Source organism: Pseudophryne corroboree, chromosome 7 (genome assembly GCF_028390025.1).
Source record: "Pseudophryne corroboree isolate aPseCor3 chromosome 7, aPseCor3.hap2, whole genome shotgun sequence".
NCBI classification, from domain to species: domain Eukaryota; kingdom Metazoa; phylum Chordata; class Amphibia; order Anura; family Myobatrachidae; genus Pseudophryne; species Pseudophryne corroboree.
In genome coordinates this window covers 451,513,453-451,526,474 of record NC_086450.1, presented here as the reverse complement: position 1 = coordinate 451,526,474, position 13,022 = coordinate 451,513,453, and the positions used below count along the sequence as shown (strand labels likewise).

At 48.6% G+C, this 13,022-nt stretch overlaps 1 protein-coding gene and 1 non-coding gene across 5 annotated transcripts in view; one reads left to right on the top strand and one right to left on the bottom strand.

Annotated features, from left to right (window-relative positions):
- Nucleotides 1-13,022, top strand: part of JMJD8 (jumonji domain containing 8) — a 30,442-nt gene that overhangs the window by 14,550 nt on the left and 2,870 nt on the right. For all 4 annotated transcript variants that reach the window (XM_063935068.1, XM_063935067.1, XM_063935070.1 and 1 more), the window contains exon 9: nucleotides 5,517-5,651. In XM_063935068.1, the coding sequence (XP_063791138.1) occupies nucleotides 5,517-5,651 (135 nt within the window). The remainder of the gene's footprint in view (nucleotides 1-5,516; nucleotides 5,652-13,022) is intronic.
- On the bottom strand, nucleotides 9,726-9,846 carry LOC134946902 (U5 spliceosomal RNA). Its single transcript, XR_010182469.1, has one exon. It is a non-coding gene; the product is annotated as a U5 spliceosomal RNA (small nuclear RNA).

The following is a 13,022-nucleotide window of genomic DNA, read 5'->3' as shown; positions in this document are numbered from 1 at the left end:
CTCAACAATAACCCTTTAGTTAACAATAACTATATACAAGTATTGCAGACAATCTGCACTTGGGATGGGCGCCCAGCATCCACTACGGACTATGAGAAATAGATTTACCGGTGAGTAAAATCTTATTTTCTCTGACGTCCTAAGTGGATGCTGGGACTCCGTAAGGACCATGGGGATTATACCAAAGCTCCCAAACGTGCGGTAGAGTGCGGATGACTCTGCAGCACCGAATGAGCAAACTCAAGGTCCTCCTCAGCCAGGGTATCAAATTTGTAGAATTTAGCAAAAGTGTTAGACCCTGACCAAGTAGCAGCTCGGCAAAGTTGTAAAGCCGAGACCCCTCGGGCAGCCGCCCAAGAAGAGCCCACCTTCCTTGTGGAATGGGCTTTTACAGATTTAGGATGCGGCAGTCCCGCCGCAGAATGCGCAAGCTGAATTGTGCTACAGATCCAGCGAGCAATAGTCTGCTTAGAAGCAGGAGCACCCAGTTTGTTGGGTGCATACAGGATAAATAGCGAGTCAGTTTTCCTGACTCCAGCCGTCCTGGAAACATAAATTTTCAAGGCCCTGACTACGTCCAGTAACTTGGACTCCTCCAAGTCCCTAGTAGCCGCAGGCACCACAATAGGTTGGTTCAAGTGATACGCTGATACCACCTTAGGGAGAAATTGGGGACGAGTCCTCAATTCTGCCCTATCCATATGGAAAATCAGATAAGGGCTTTTACACGACAAAGCCGCCAATTCTGACACACGCCTGGCCGAAGCCAAGGCCAATAGCATGACCACTTTCCACGTGAGATATTTTAAATCCACGGTTTTAAGTGGTTCAAACCAATGTGATTTTAGGAAACCCAACACCACGTTGAGATCCCAAGGTGCCACTGGAGGCACAAAAGGGGGCTGAATATGCAGCACTCCCTTAACAAATGTCTGAACTTCAGGCAGTGAAGCCAGTTCTTTCTGGAAGAAAATCGACAGAGCCGAAATCTGGACCTTAATGGAACCCAATTTTAGGCCCATAGTCACCCCTGACTGTAGGAAGTGCAGAAATCGACCCAGCTGAAATTCCTCCGTTGGGGCCTTCCTGGCCTCACACCACGCAACATATTTTCGCCAAATGCGGTGATAATGGTTTGCGGTCACTTCTTTCCTAGCTTTAATCAGCGTAGGAATGACTTCCTCCGGAATGCCCTTTTCCTTCAGGATCCGGCGTTCAACCGCCATGCCGTCAAATGCAGCCGCGGTAAGTCTTGGAACAGACAGGGGCCCTGCTGCAGCAGGTCCAGTCTGAGCGGCAGAGGCCATGGGTCCTCTGAGATCATTTCTTGAAGTTCCGGGTACCAAGCTCTTCTTGGCCAATCCGGACACAATGAGTATAGTTCTTACTCCTCTTTTCCTTATTATCCTCAGTACCTTGGGTATGAGAGGAAGAGGAGGGAACACATAAACCGACTGGTACACCCACGGTGTCACTAGAGCGTCCACAGCTATTGCCTGAGGGTCTCTCCACCTGGCGCAATATCTTTCTAGCTTTTTGTTTAGGCGGGACGCCATCATGTCCACCTGTGGCCTTTCCCAACGGTTTACAATAAGTTGAAAGACTTCTGGATGAAGTCCCCACTCTCCCGGGTGTAGGTCGTGTCTGCTGAGGAAGTCTGCTTCCCAGTTGTCCACTCCCGGAATGAACACTGCTGACAGTGCTAACACGTGATTTTCCGCCCATCGGAGAATCCTTGTGGCTTCTGCCATCGCCATCCTGCTTCTTGTGCCGCCCTGTCGGTTTACATGGGCGACTGCTGTGATGTTGTCCGACTGGATCAGTACCGGCTGGTTTTGAAGCAGGGGTCTTGCCTAACTTAGGCCATTGTAAATGCCCTCAGTTCCAGAATATTTATGTGTAGGGAAGTCTCCTGACTTGACCAAAGTCCTTGGAAGTTTCTTCCCTGTGTGACTGCCCCCCAGCCTCGAAGGCTGGCATCCGTGGTCACCAGGACCCAGTCCTGTATGCCGAATCTGCGGCCCTCTTGAAGATGAGCACTCTGCAGCCACCACAGCAGAGACACCCTTGTCCTTGGAGACAGGGTTATCAGCCGATGCATCTGAAGATGCGATCCGGACCACTTGTCCAACAGGTCCCACTGAAAGGTTCTTGCATGGAACCTGCCGAATGGAATTGCTTCGTAAGAAGCTACCATCTTTCCCAGGACTCGCGTGCAGTGATGCACCGACACCTGTTTTGGTTTCAGGAGGCCTCTGACTAGAGATGACAGCTCCTTGGCTTTCTCCTCCGGGAGAAACACTTTTTTCTGGTCTGTGTCCAGAACCATCCCCAGGAACAGTAGACGCGTCGTAGGGACCAGCTGTGACTTTGGAATATTTAGAATCCAAACGTGCTGTTGTAGCACCTCCTGAGATAGTGCTACCCCGACCAACAACTGCTCCCTGGACCTCGCCTTTATTAGGAGATCGTCCAAGTACGGGATAATTAAAACTCCCTTTTTTCGAAGGAGTATCATCATTTCGGCCATTACCTTGGTAAATATCCTCGGTGCCGTGGACAGACCGAACGGCAACGTCTGGAATTGGTAATGACAATCCTGTACCACAAATCTGAGGTACTCCTGGTGAGGATGGTAAATGGGGACATGCAGGTAAGCATCCTTGGTGTCCAGAGATACCATGTAATCCCCCTCGTCCAGGCTTGCAATAACCGCCCTGAGCGATTCCATCTTGAACTTGAATTTTTTTATATATGTGTTCAAGGATTTAAAATTTAAAATGGGTCTCACCGAACCGTCCGGTTTCGGTACCACAAACATTGTGGAATAGTAATCCCTTCCTTGTTGAAGGAGGGGCACCTTGACTATCACCTGCTGGGAATACAGCTTGTGAATTGCCTCTAGCACAGCCTCCCTGCCTGGGGGAGTTGTTGGCAAGGCAGATTTGAGGAAACGGCGGGGGGGAGACGTCTCGAATTCCAGCTTGTACCCCTGAGATACTACTTGTAGAATCCAGGGATCCACCTGTGAGCGAGCCCACTGATTGCTGAAGTTTTTGAGCCGGCCCCCCACCGTACCTGGCTCCGCCTGTGGAGCCCCACCGTCATGCGGCGGCCTTGGAGGAAGCGGGGGAGGACTTTTGCTCCTGGGAACTGGCTGTATGCTGCAGCTTTTTCCCCCTACCTCTGCCTCTGGGCAGAAAGGACGCGCCTTTTCCCCGCTTGCTCTTCTGGGGCCGAAAGGACTGTACCTGGTAATACGGTGCTTTCTTTGGCTGTGAGGGAATATGGGGTAAAAATGCTGACTTCCCAGCTGTTGCTGTGGAAACTAGGTCCGAGAGACCGTCCCCAAATAACTCATCACCCTTGTAAGGCAAAACCTCCATGTGCCTTTTAGAATCTGCATCCCCTGTCCACTGCCGAGTCCATAACCCTCTCCTGGCAGAAATGGACATTGCACTTATTTTAGATGCCAGCCCGCAAATATCCCTCTGTGCATCTCTCATGTATAAGACTGCGTCTTTAATATGCTCTACGGTTAGCAATATAGTGTCCCTGTCTAGGGTATCAATATTTTTTGACAGGGAATCTGACCACGCAGCTGCAGCACTGCACATCCATGCTGAAGCAATAGCTGGTCTCAGTATAATACCTGTGTGTGTATATACAGACTTCAGTATAGCCTCCTGCTTTCTATCAGCAGGTTCCTTTAAGGCGGCCGTGTCCGGAGACGGTAGTGCCACCTTCTTTGATAAGCGTGTGTGCGCTTTATCCACCCTAGGGGGTGTTTCCCAACGTGACCTATCCTCTGGCGGGAAAGGGTACGCCATTAGTAATCTTTTAGAAATTACCAGTTTCTTATCGGGGGAAGCCCACGCTTCTTCACACACTTCATTTAACTCCTCAGATGGGGGAAAAACCACTGGTAGTTTTTTCTCTCCAAACATAATACCCTTTTTTGTGGTACCTGGGGTAATATCAGAAATGTACAACACATTTTTCATTGCCTCAATCATGTAACGAGTGGCCTTATTGGACATTACATTAGTCTCCTCGTCGTCGACACTGGTATCAGTATCCGTGTCGACATCTGTGTCTGCCATCTGAGGTAGCGGGCGTTTTAGAGCCCCTGATGGCCTTTGAGACGCCTGGGCAGGCACAAGCAGAGAAGCCGGCTGTCCCATATTAGGTATGTCGTCAAACCTTTTATGTAAGGAGTTGACACTTTCACGTAATTTCTTCCACAAGTCCATCCACTCAGGTGTCTGCCCCGCAGGGGGTGACATCACATTTCTAGGCATCTGCTCCGCCTCTACATAAGCCTCCTCATCAAACATGTCGACACAGCCGTACCGACACACCGCACACACACAGGGAATGCTCTGACTGAGGACAGGACCCCACAAAGCCCTTTGGGGAGACAGAGAGAGAGTATGCCAGCACACACCAGAGCGCTATAATAATACAGGGATTAACTGAATTATTTCCCCTTATAGCTGCTATATAAGTTATACTGCGTCTAAATTTAGTGCCCCCCCTCTCTTTTTTACCCTTTGTAGCTTGATACTGCAGGGGAGAGAGCCTGGGAGCGATCCTTCCAGCGGAGCTGTGAGGGAAAAATGGCGCCAGTGTGCTGAGGGAGTTAGCCCCGCCCCTTTTTCGGCGGACTTCTCCCGCTTTTTTCAGGAATTCTGGCAGGGGTAATTTATCACATATATAGCCTCTGGGACTATATATTGTGATGATTTGCCAGCCAAGGTGTTTATATTGCTGCTCAGGGCGCCCCAGCGCCCTGCACCCATCAGTGACCGGAGTGTGAGGTGTGCATGAGGAGCAATGGCGCACAGCTGCAGTGCTGTGCGCTACCTTGTTGAAGACCGAGGTCTTCTGCCGCCGTTTTTCCGGACCACTTCTTGCTTTTGGCTCTGTAAGGAGGACGGCGGCGCGGCTCCGGGACCAGACGACCGAGGCTGGGCCTGTGTTCGATCCCTCTGGAGCTAATGGTGTCCAGTAGCCTAAGAAGCCCAAGCTAGCTGCAAGCAGGTAGGTTTGCTTCTTCTCCCCTTAGTCCCTCGCTGCAGTGAGTCTGTTGCCAGCAGATCTCACTGAAAATAAAAAACCTAAAATATACTTTCTTTCTAGGAGCTCAGGAGAGCCCCTAGTGTGCATCCAGCTCAGCCGGGCACAAGATTCTAACTGAGGTCTTGAGGAGGGTCATAGTGGGAGGAGCCAGTGCACACCAGGTAGTCCTAAAGCTTTCTTTAGTTGTGCCCAGTCTCCTGCGGAGCCGCTATTCCCCATGGTCCTTACGGAGTCCCAGCATCCACTTAGGACGTCAGAGAAAAAGACATGATAATGCCATAGCGTTTGCTCCTGCTAACGGCGTATGCTGGGTTGTGGGTTACACTGTAGACTGTGCATGTGATAGATTGTACTTTCTGCTATGTACACGTCATTCAGTCTGTTTATTCACTCACACTACAACTCTTTCTGACACTAATTTAATTCTCAACCAGCGCTGGTTCCTTTACCCTCCCGACAAGACCCCTGAATTTAATCCCAATAGGACCACTGTCTCATGGATGATGGATACATACCCCTTCCTCCCGGCAGAGGATCGACCTATAGAGTGCACCATCAGACCTGGAGAGGTACGTTGAGTGTGAAGAGCACAGGATGAGGAGGGGTCAGTAGAGTGTGGCTGGGAGAAGGAGCAGTGTCATGTAGTTAGCGGAGAGAGGGAGGACAGGTGTAGTGAGAGGAGTGGATGAGAAGGGATCAGTTGGTAGAGAGAGGATGGGACGAGGAGGGGGCAGTGCAGTGAGGTTGGTAGAGAGGGAGGTTTTGCGCTGAGAGAGGGTAGCATGGGGGTGCAGTGTGGTTGGTGGAGAGGGAGGATAAGGCACTATCAGAGAGGGTGATGGGGGTGCAGTGTGTTTGGTGGAGAAGGAGGATAAGGCACTATCAGAGAGGGGGCGGGATGGGGGGTGTAGTGTGGTTGGTGGAGAGGGGGAAGATAGGCACTATGAGAGGAGAGAGGGTAGGATGGGGGGGTGCAGTGTGGTTGGTGGAGGGAAGATGGGCGCTATGAGAGGAGAGAGGGTAGGATGGGGGGGTGCAGTGTGGTTGGTGGAGGGAAGATGGGCGCTATGAGAGGAGAGAGGGTAGGATGGGGGGGTGCAGTGTGGTTGGTGGAGAGAGGGAGGATAGGCGCTATGAGAGGAGAGAGGGTAGGAAGGGGGGTGCAGTGTGGTTGGTGGAGAGAGTAGGATGGTGGGGTGCAGTGTGGTTGGTGGAGAGGGGGAAGATAGGCGCTATGAGAGGAGAGAGGGTAGGATGGGGGGTGCAGTGTGGTTGGTGGAGAGAGGGAGGATAGGCGCTATGAGAGGGTAGGATGGTGGGGTGCAGTGTGGTTGGTAGAGAGGGAGGATAAGGTGCTATCAGAGAGGGGGATGGTGGGTGCAGTGTGGTTGGTGGAGAGAGGTAGAGTAGGCCCTATGAGAGGAGAGAGGGTAGGATGGGGGGGTGCAGTGTGGTTGGTGGAGAGGGGGAAGATGGGCGCTATGAGAGGAGAGAGGGTAGGATAGGGGGTGCAGTGTGGTTGGTGGAGAGGGGGAAGATGGGCGCTATGAGAGGAGAGAGGGTAGGATGGGGGGTGCAGTGTGGTTGGTGGAGAGGGTAGGATAGGGGGTGCAGTGTGGTTGGTGGAGAGAGGGAGGATAGGCGCTATGAGAGGAGAGAGGGTAGGATGGGGGGTGCAGTGTGGTTGGTGGAGAGGGTAGGATAGGGGGTGCAGTGTGGTTGGTGGAGAGAGGGAGGATAGGCGCTATGAGAGGAGAGAGGGTAGGATGGGGGGTGCAGTGTGGTTGGTGGAGAGGGTAGGATAGGGAGTGCAGTGTGGTTGGTGGAGAGAGGGAGGATAGGAGCTATGAGAGGAGAGAGGGTAGGATGGGGGGTGCAGTGTGGTTGGTGGAGAGGGGGAAGATAGGCGCTATGAGAGGAGAGTGGGTAGGATGGGGGGTGCAGTGTGGTTGGTGGAGAGGGTAGGATAGGGGGTGCAGTGTGGTTGGTGGAGAGGGTAGGATAGGGGGTGCAGTGTGGTTGGTGGAGAGAGGGAGGATAGGCGCTATGAGAGGAGAGAGGGTAGGATGGGGGGTGCAGTGTGATTGGTGGAGAGGGGGAAGATAGGCGCTATGAGAGGAGAGAGGGTAGGATGGGGGGTGCAGTGTGGTTGGTGGAGAGGGTAGGATAGGGGGTGCAGTGTGGTTGTTGGAGAGGGTAGGATAGGGGGTGCAGTGTGGTTGTTGGAGAGGGTAGGATAGGGGGTGCAGTGTGGTTGGTGGAGAGAGGGAGGATAGGCGCTATGAGAGGAGAGAGGGTAGGATGGGGGGTGCAGTGTGGTTGGTGGAGAGGGTAGGATAGGGGGTGCAGTGTGGTTGGTGGAGAGGGGGAAGATAGGCGCTATGAGAGGAGAGAGGGTAGGATGGGGGGTGCAGTGTGGTTGGTGGAGGGGGAAGATAGGCACTATGAGAGGAGAGAGGGTAGGATGGGGGTGCAGTGTGGTGTGGGTGTTGGATAATAGGATTTTGGTACTTACCAGGTAAATCCTTTTCTTTGAATCCATAGGGGGCACTGGAGTACTCTTGGGATATGGACGGGCGTAGCCGATCAAAGGCACTGAATATTCAAATTTAGGACTCTCCCCCCCCTCCATATCCCCAAGTACCTCAGTGTACTTTGCCAGTGTTTTTTACTGAGCGAACAGGATATAGAGAGGTTGACAATGGAGAATCCCTATAACATAACGGACAACCACAAAGTTGATCCGTAACCTTATTGTCACTTATTGTCAACTAAACAGTTGACACCTTAACCGATAGAACTTTATAATTTGAGCCAATTGGTGAAAATGTGTTACCATAAGCTCCTTCGAGCTTAATACCACCCAAGTAAAATTTGTTTACTAAGCTCCCTTGAGCTTAAAACAACCCAGGTAAAACTGCTCTGGGTGGGCGTCCAGTGCCCCCTATGGATTCAAAGAAAAGGATTTACCTGGTAAGTACCAAAATCCTATTTTCTTTATCATCCACTAGGGGTCACTGGAGTACTCTTGGGACGTACCAAAGCTTCCCTCGTGGGCGGGAGAGCTGTTTGATACTTGTAACAGTAGGCAGGCCAAAGCTAAATGCTGATGGCGCCACCATTCATAACGTGTAAACGTGCACAAACGTGGTGCACTGAAGGCTATGTAGCCGCGTCATAGACGCTCCACGACCCGCTGGGTCTGACATTCCCACAGAACCTGTGGGATGAACTATTACTGACGTAGGCGATTGTAACTTAGCCTTAAAGTAAGCCTGACTTGTAGTCATTATTATCCAACTGGATAATGTCTGCTGAGAACCTGGCTAACCCCAGTTTGCAGTATCATATAGAACCAACAACGTATTCATATCACGTACTGTAGACCCTCGGTACATATATAAACGCGTTTTAGAATGTGCTGTCCCCACAGGAACCACTATTGGTATATTGATGTGAAGAATACGAAAGCGGATTTCGTCGGAAGATCTGCTTTGTAATGAGAAAACTCAAATACGGTGGCTTGGAATACAAGGCACCCAAATATGAAAACAAAATCCTTGCCGAAGCACCCTTGGCGAAGCCAAGGCTAGAAGAAAAATGTTTTCTAAAGTGAGAAACTTAATACCCATTTGTTGTAAGGGTTCAAAAATATGAAACTTAATTCCCATTTGTTGAAAGGATTCCAAAATATGAAAACTAAGAAATCTGAACCCAACCTCAAATCGCCTGGCGCTGTAGGTGGGATAAATAGAGTCTGAACTTTGGTGACACCTTGTAGAAAGATGTTTACAGACGTAAATAGAGGCAAACGCTTTGAAAATAAGTTTACCACACAGATACCTGCACTCTTAGTGCAGATGAACGCAGTTTTCCATCCCATCCCGTTTAACAGAATACGGGTACTTGAAGTATGATGTTGGAAACTTCCGAGGTTTACAACCTATGTAAGCACACGAAATTTTTTAATTATGAGCTGCCTTAAGCGGCTTACTATTTCGTAACATGGTTGGTATAACCGATACTGTAATTCTCTATTTTTTAAGAGAGCGGTCTGAACCCTCACCCCGTCAACCGCAGCTGCGGTACATAGATAATAGGTACATAGGTAACTATGGGTAAAAGAACGTTCCGTGATGTAACAGGTTGGCCGTATTATGAGCGGGCCAAGATCGTGTGCAAGTATTACTTGAAAATTCGAGAAGCAAACTTCTCCGAAACCCATGAGATACCACCAGTATGACTGTGACGAACTGTCTTCTGATCCGTTTTGGCAACGAAGAGAGAAGCGGAAAATGGTGGAGCCAGATACACGATGCTGAATGACCCCATGAATGTGATGTACACATACTGAGCTTTTGTAAATGTGGCGAGATGCCATTATGTATACTTGGGGTAACCGCCTTCTGTGGACTCACATATGAAACACCTCTGGATTTAATGTCCAGTTTTGAAGATCCAAACCCTGACGGGTGAGATCGTTTGTCTAACAAATGTCCACTCACGGATTGATGTCTTGACATTTTCACATAATGGCGTTCTGAGCCATTGAAGATTTGAGTTACCTGCCGCATTGCCATGCGGCTTCTTGGTTTTCACTGGTTGTTGTGTATGCAACTGCCGTTGCTTTGTTTGACTGCTTAAGGCCAGCGTGAGCCAGGCATGAAAAAAACAAAATTACATGAAACTCACGGTTGTTCCTGTCCACAGAAATCTTTAGTAAAAAGCGAAAGATTTATTCGTTCTGAAGAGAACCCAGAGTCTATCCCTGGTCAGACTGAAAACGAATCATTTATTGCATTGTAAAATGCACAGAGTTCTAGGACATTTATCTATTGCATTGTAAAATGCACAGAGTTCTAGGACATTTATTGACAGCAATCTGTCGTGTTTTAGAACCTTTGCGTTGATTTTAATTACAAATCCTGACTCTCTGTGACTGTCGTCCAGAGTATACGCACCCTTGTCCCTCTGTGAGAAACGCGATTGAAAACACATCTTTATTCTTAATAAGTGAATACACCAATGTACCGCTAATGTGCGTGTACCTTTGTTCTTGCTGGTGTAGTAGGTAAAAGTCTTTGATTTACCGTATTTATAATCTTACCTAGGAATTGACATCGTTTAAACCGACTTAGATGTGATTGTTTTCGAACTTAATCTGCTACCGCAGTATACCTTAGTAGCGCAAGATAGAGGAACTTTGTTGATACATAGTTCTTATGTGAGATGAGCTATCATTTCAACATCACTTTGGTAAATACCGGAAGCGATAAGCAACGGAAGAAATGAACTGGTTAATGGTTGTGGCGATTTGCAAACGCTAGAATGATGAATAAACCGGACTGGGTAAATGCGCATTGTGAAGATCAAATGCAATTATACAATTGTGTGGCTCCAATAAGCAAAAACTAACTGCAGAAAAACCATTTTCTAACTGTAGTAAATGACTTGCTGATTGATATTACAACGGAGCTGTTTGATTTTGCTCAAACAGAGGGGAATAAGTAACTTTGACTCTGTTGGCGTACTATTGCCTGGTTTATAAACCAGCAAAGACTAAATGACAACCTGCCAAACCGTTCGACAGAAGCAGTTTTGTACTCTAAGCTGTAAATAGCTGAGACATATATGAGTTGAAGTCATGAAACCTCGCAAATGTAACATGAAAAGACGCACTTCCACAATTGTAAAAGAGGTCATCAAACCACTGGCTTGCTGACTGTAACGTCCTGTCGTTACATTTCTTATAAAGGAATAAAACGCCGTTACAAGTATACTGTATGCGCTAATGGCAGAATATCCTAAAGGGATAAAATGCCGTTACAAGTATATCAAATTTAGGAGCAAACAAGCTCTGGCCTCGTCGCGCTTAACTAGCGACAATGAAAATAACCGGCTTTAGCAGAAGCTTTACCGATATACTCTGCAGCTTCTTTTAACCGTGATCGGTATGGTTTCATACATAGATTCTAGTGACCCAAATGTATCTGGGGTTTTTATAATGTTTGACAGAAACGCATATACCAATGGCGGATCGCGTCCTTTTGGAAACGATTATGTATGGTTGTCCAAAACCCCGCACTATCTGAGTGCTGGACTAATGTACCCTTCTCACTTGTAGTTATCGGTGTGAGATTTGACATAGAATCGTGCATTAAATTATAAGACCAGTGAAATAAACACTCTGGTACCCAAAGGAAAATTGTCACTTTGGAAAGATTGTCTTTTGTTAGCGCTGGCGGAGTTATTCCGAGACTCCGATTACCGCTGTTTTAATTTGAATTGCCAATGTTAACATTTTTAGTCTGCACTAGAGCCTTATTCGCTATGTAGACAGACATCATAATAGGCAACAGACAGACACTTGCACGACTTAATAAAGTTATTATATGGCATATATATCTATATATCTATGTTATTGCTGAACAGCATATTTATTAGGAAACTAAAGTGTTCTTTATGTGAAAAGCAGTTCACATGGGCATGAAACCCGAACCAAATTCCTACTAACACCCCTGCGCCTTCTGGTGGCTTAAAGATGTAGGGTAGGAATGTTCTAGAATTATCCTGCACTAAAACTTCCCACTAACACCCCTGCGCCTCCTTGTGGAGTAGAGGTGTATGGGCGGTGTTCTGGAATTATAACTGGAAAACCAGCAATGATTAAAATGGCCGTCATGCCATGCTTTCCCAGAAAATCACAGTACAGGTTACCTGCTGCAGTTGTAATATAGGCTTAATAGCCTATTATACAGTTACTATGCTTAATAGCCTATTATACAGTGATAACCGAGGTGTCGGATACAGTAAAATATATGCAATTAGTCAATTAATATGAACACTGCCTGCAGTGTATGTTATTATCTTGCAGCCTTATCCAAAAATAACAGAAAACCTGGTTAAACTTGCAATAGGTTATCCACTGGTAACCTATTGCCCGCCAAAGCCTCATATATATATTATATATATATACAAAGTGTTTACACATATAATCACAGTTTATACTGATATTATAGACAGTTTTGGCAGCCAAAGCTTCATTATATATTATATATATAAACTTGCTGAAACATATAATACACCGTACACAGCTACATTGTTAAAGTGCTGCGCTGCTTGTGTATTTTGCACCCATGCAGCCTTTGCTGCTGCTATGGGTATTATTCCCCCTCCCCCCTGCATCCCCATGTTACCTGCAGCGTACGGGGATCGGGTGCAGGGAGAGCAGGAGAGCCTGAATCTAGCGCCGGGGAGCCGTCCGGCAGCTGCTTCCTACAGCAGTACACAGTTTCCCTGTGTCTGCGGGTGTCTCTGTGGAAGAGTGGCCGGCGTCCTTTAATGACGTGCGGCCGCTGTTTAGTACAGGGGAGTCTCGGCGGCGTGTAGCGGTGCCGGGCCATCAGATCAGTGAGAGCGGCCGGCGTCTGAGTGACGTGCGGCCGCTCTGCTTTAGGTCAGCGCACGGAGAGTCTCGGCGGCGATTAGCGGTGCCGGGCCATCAGCGCAGTGAGAGCGGCCGGCGTCTCAGTGACGTGCGGCCGCTCTGCGCGTATAATGTGAGGAGAACCTGTAAAGCTCTCATTCTCACCAACTATCAGGTGGAACTTCATATATAAGAAGTGCTCCTTACTACTTCAGCGGGACCCGTCAGCGGCGCCAGCTTCTGTATAGTATAACACACACAGCAGGGCGGCAGCGTGAGCTGACCGCCCTGACACACATACCTTGTTTTCCTGGCTGTGACGAGCTTCTCTCTGTAAGCTACGTTTCAGCCTCCAGCTTCTCTCCTCGTCTTCCAGCTCTTTGTCTCATCCTGGCTGTAACGGATCTTCTTGCTGTAAGCTCCGTTCAGCTTGCAGGAGACAGTGGCTGCCTGTGGCTGTGAGGGTGCTCTTTGTGAGGACCGACACGCCATGCGCTTGCTTATAGCGCCTGTG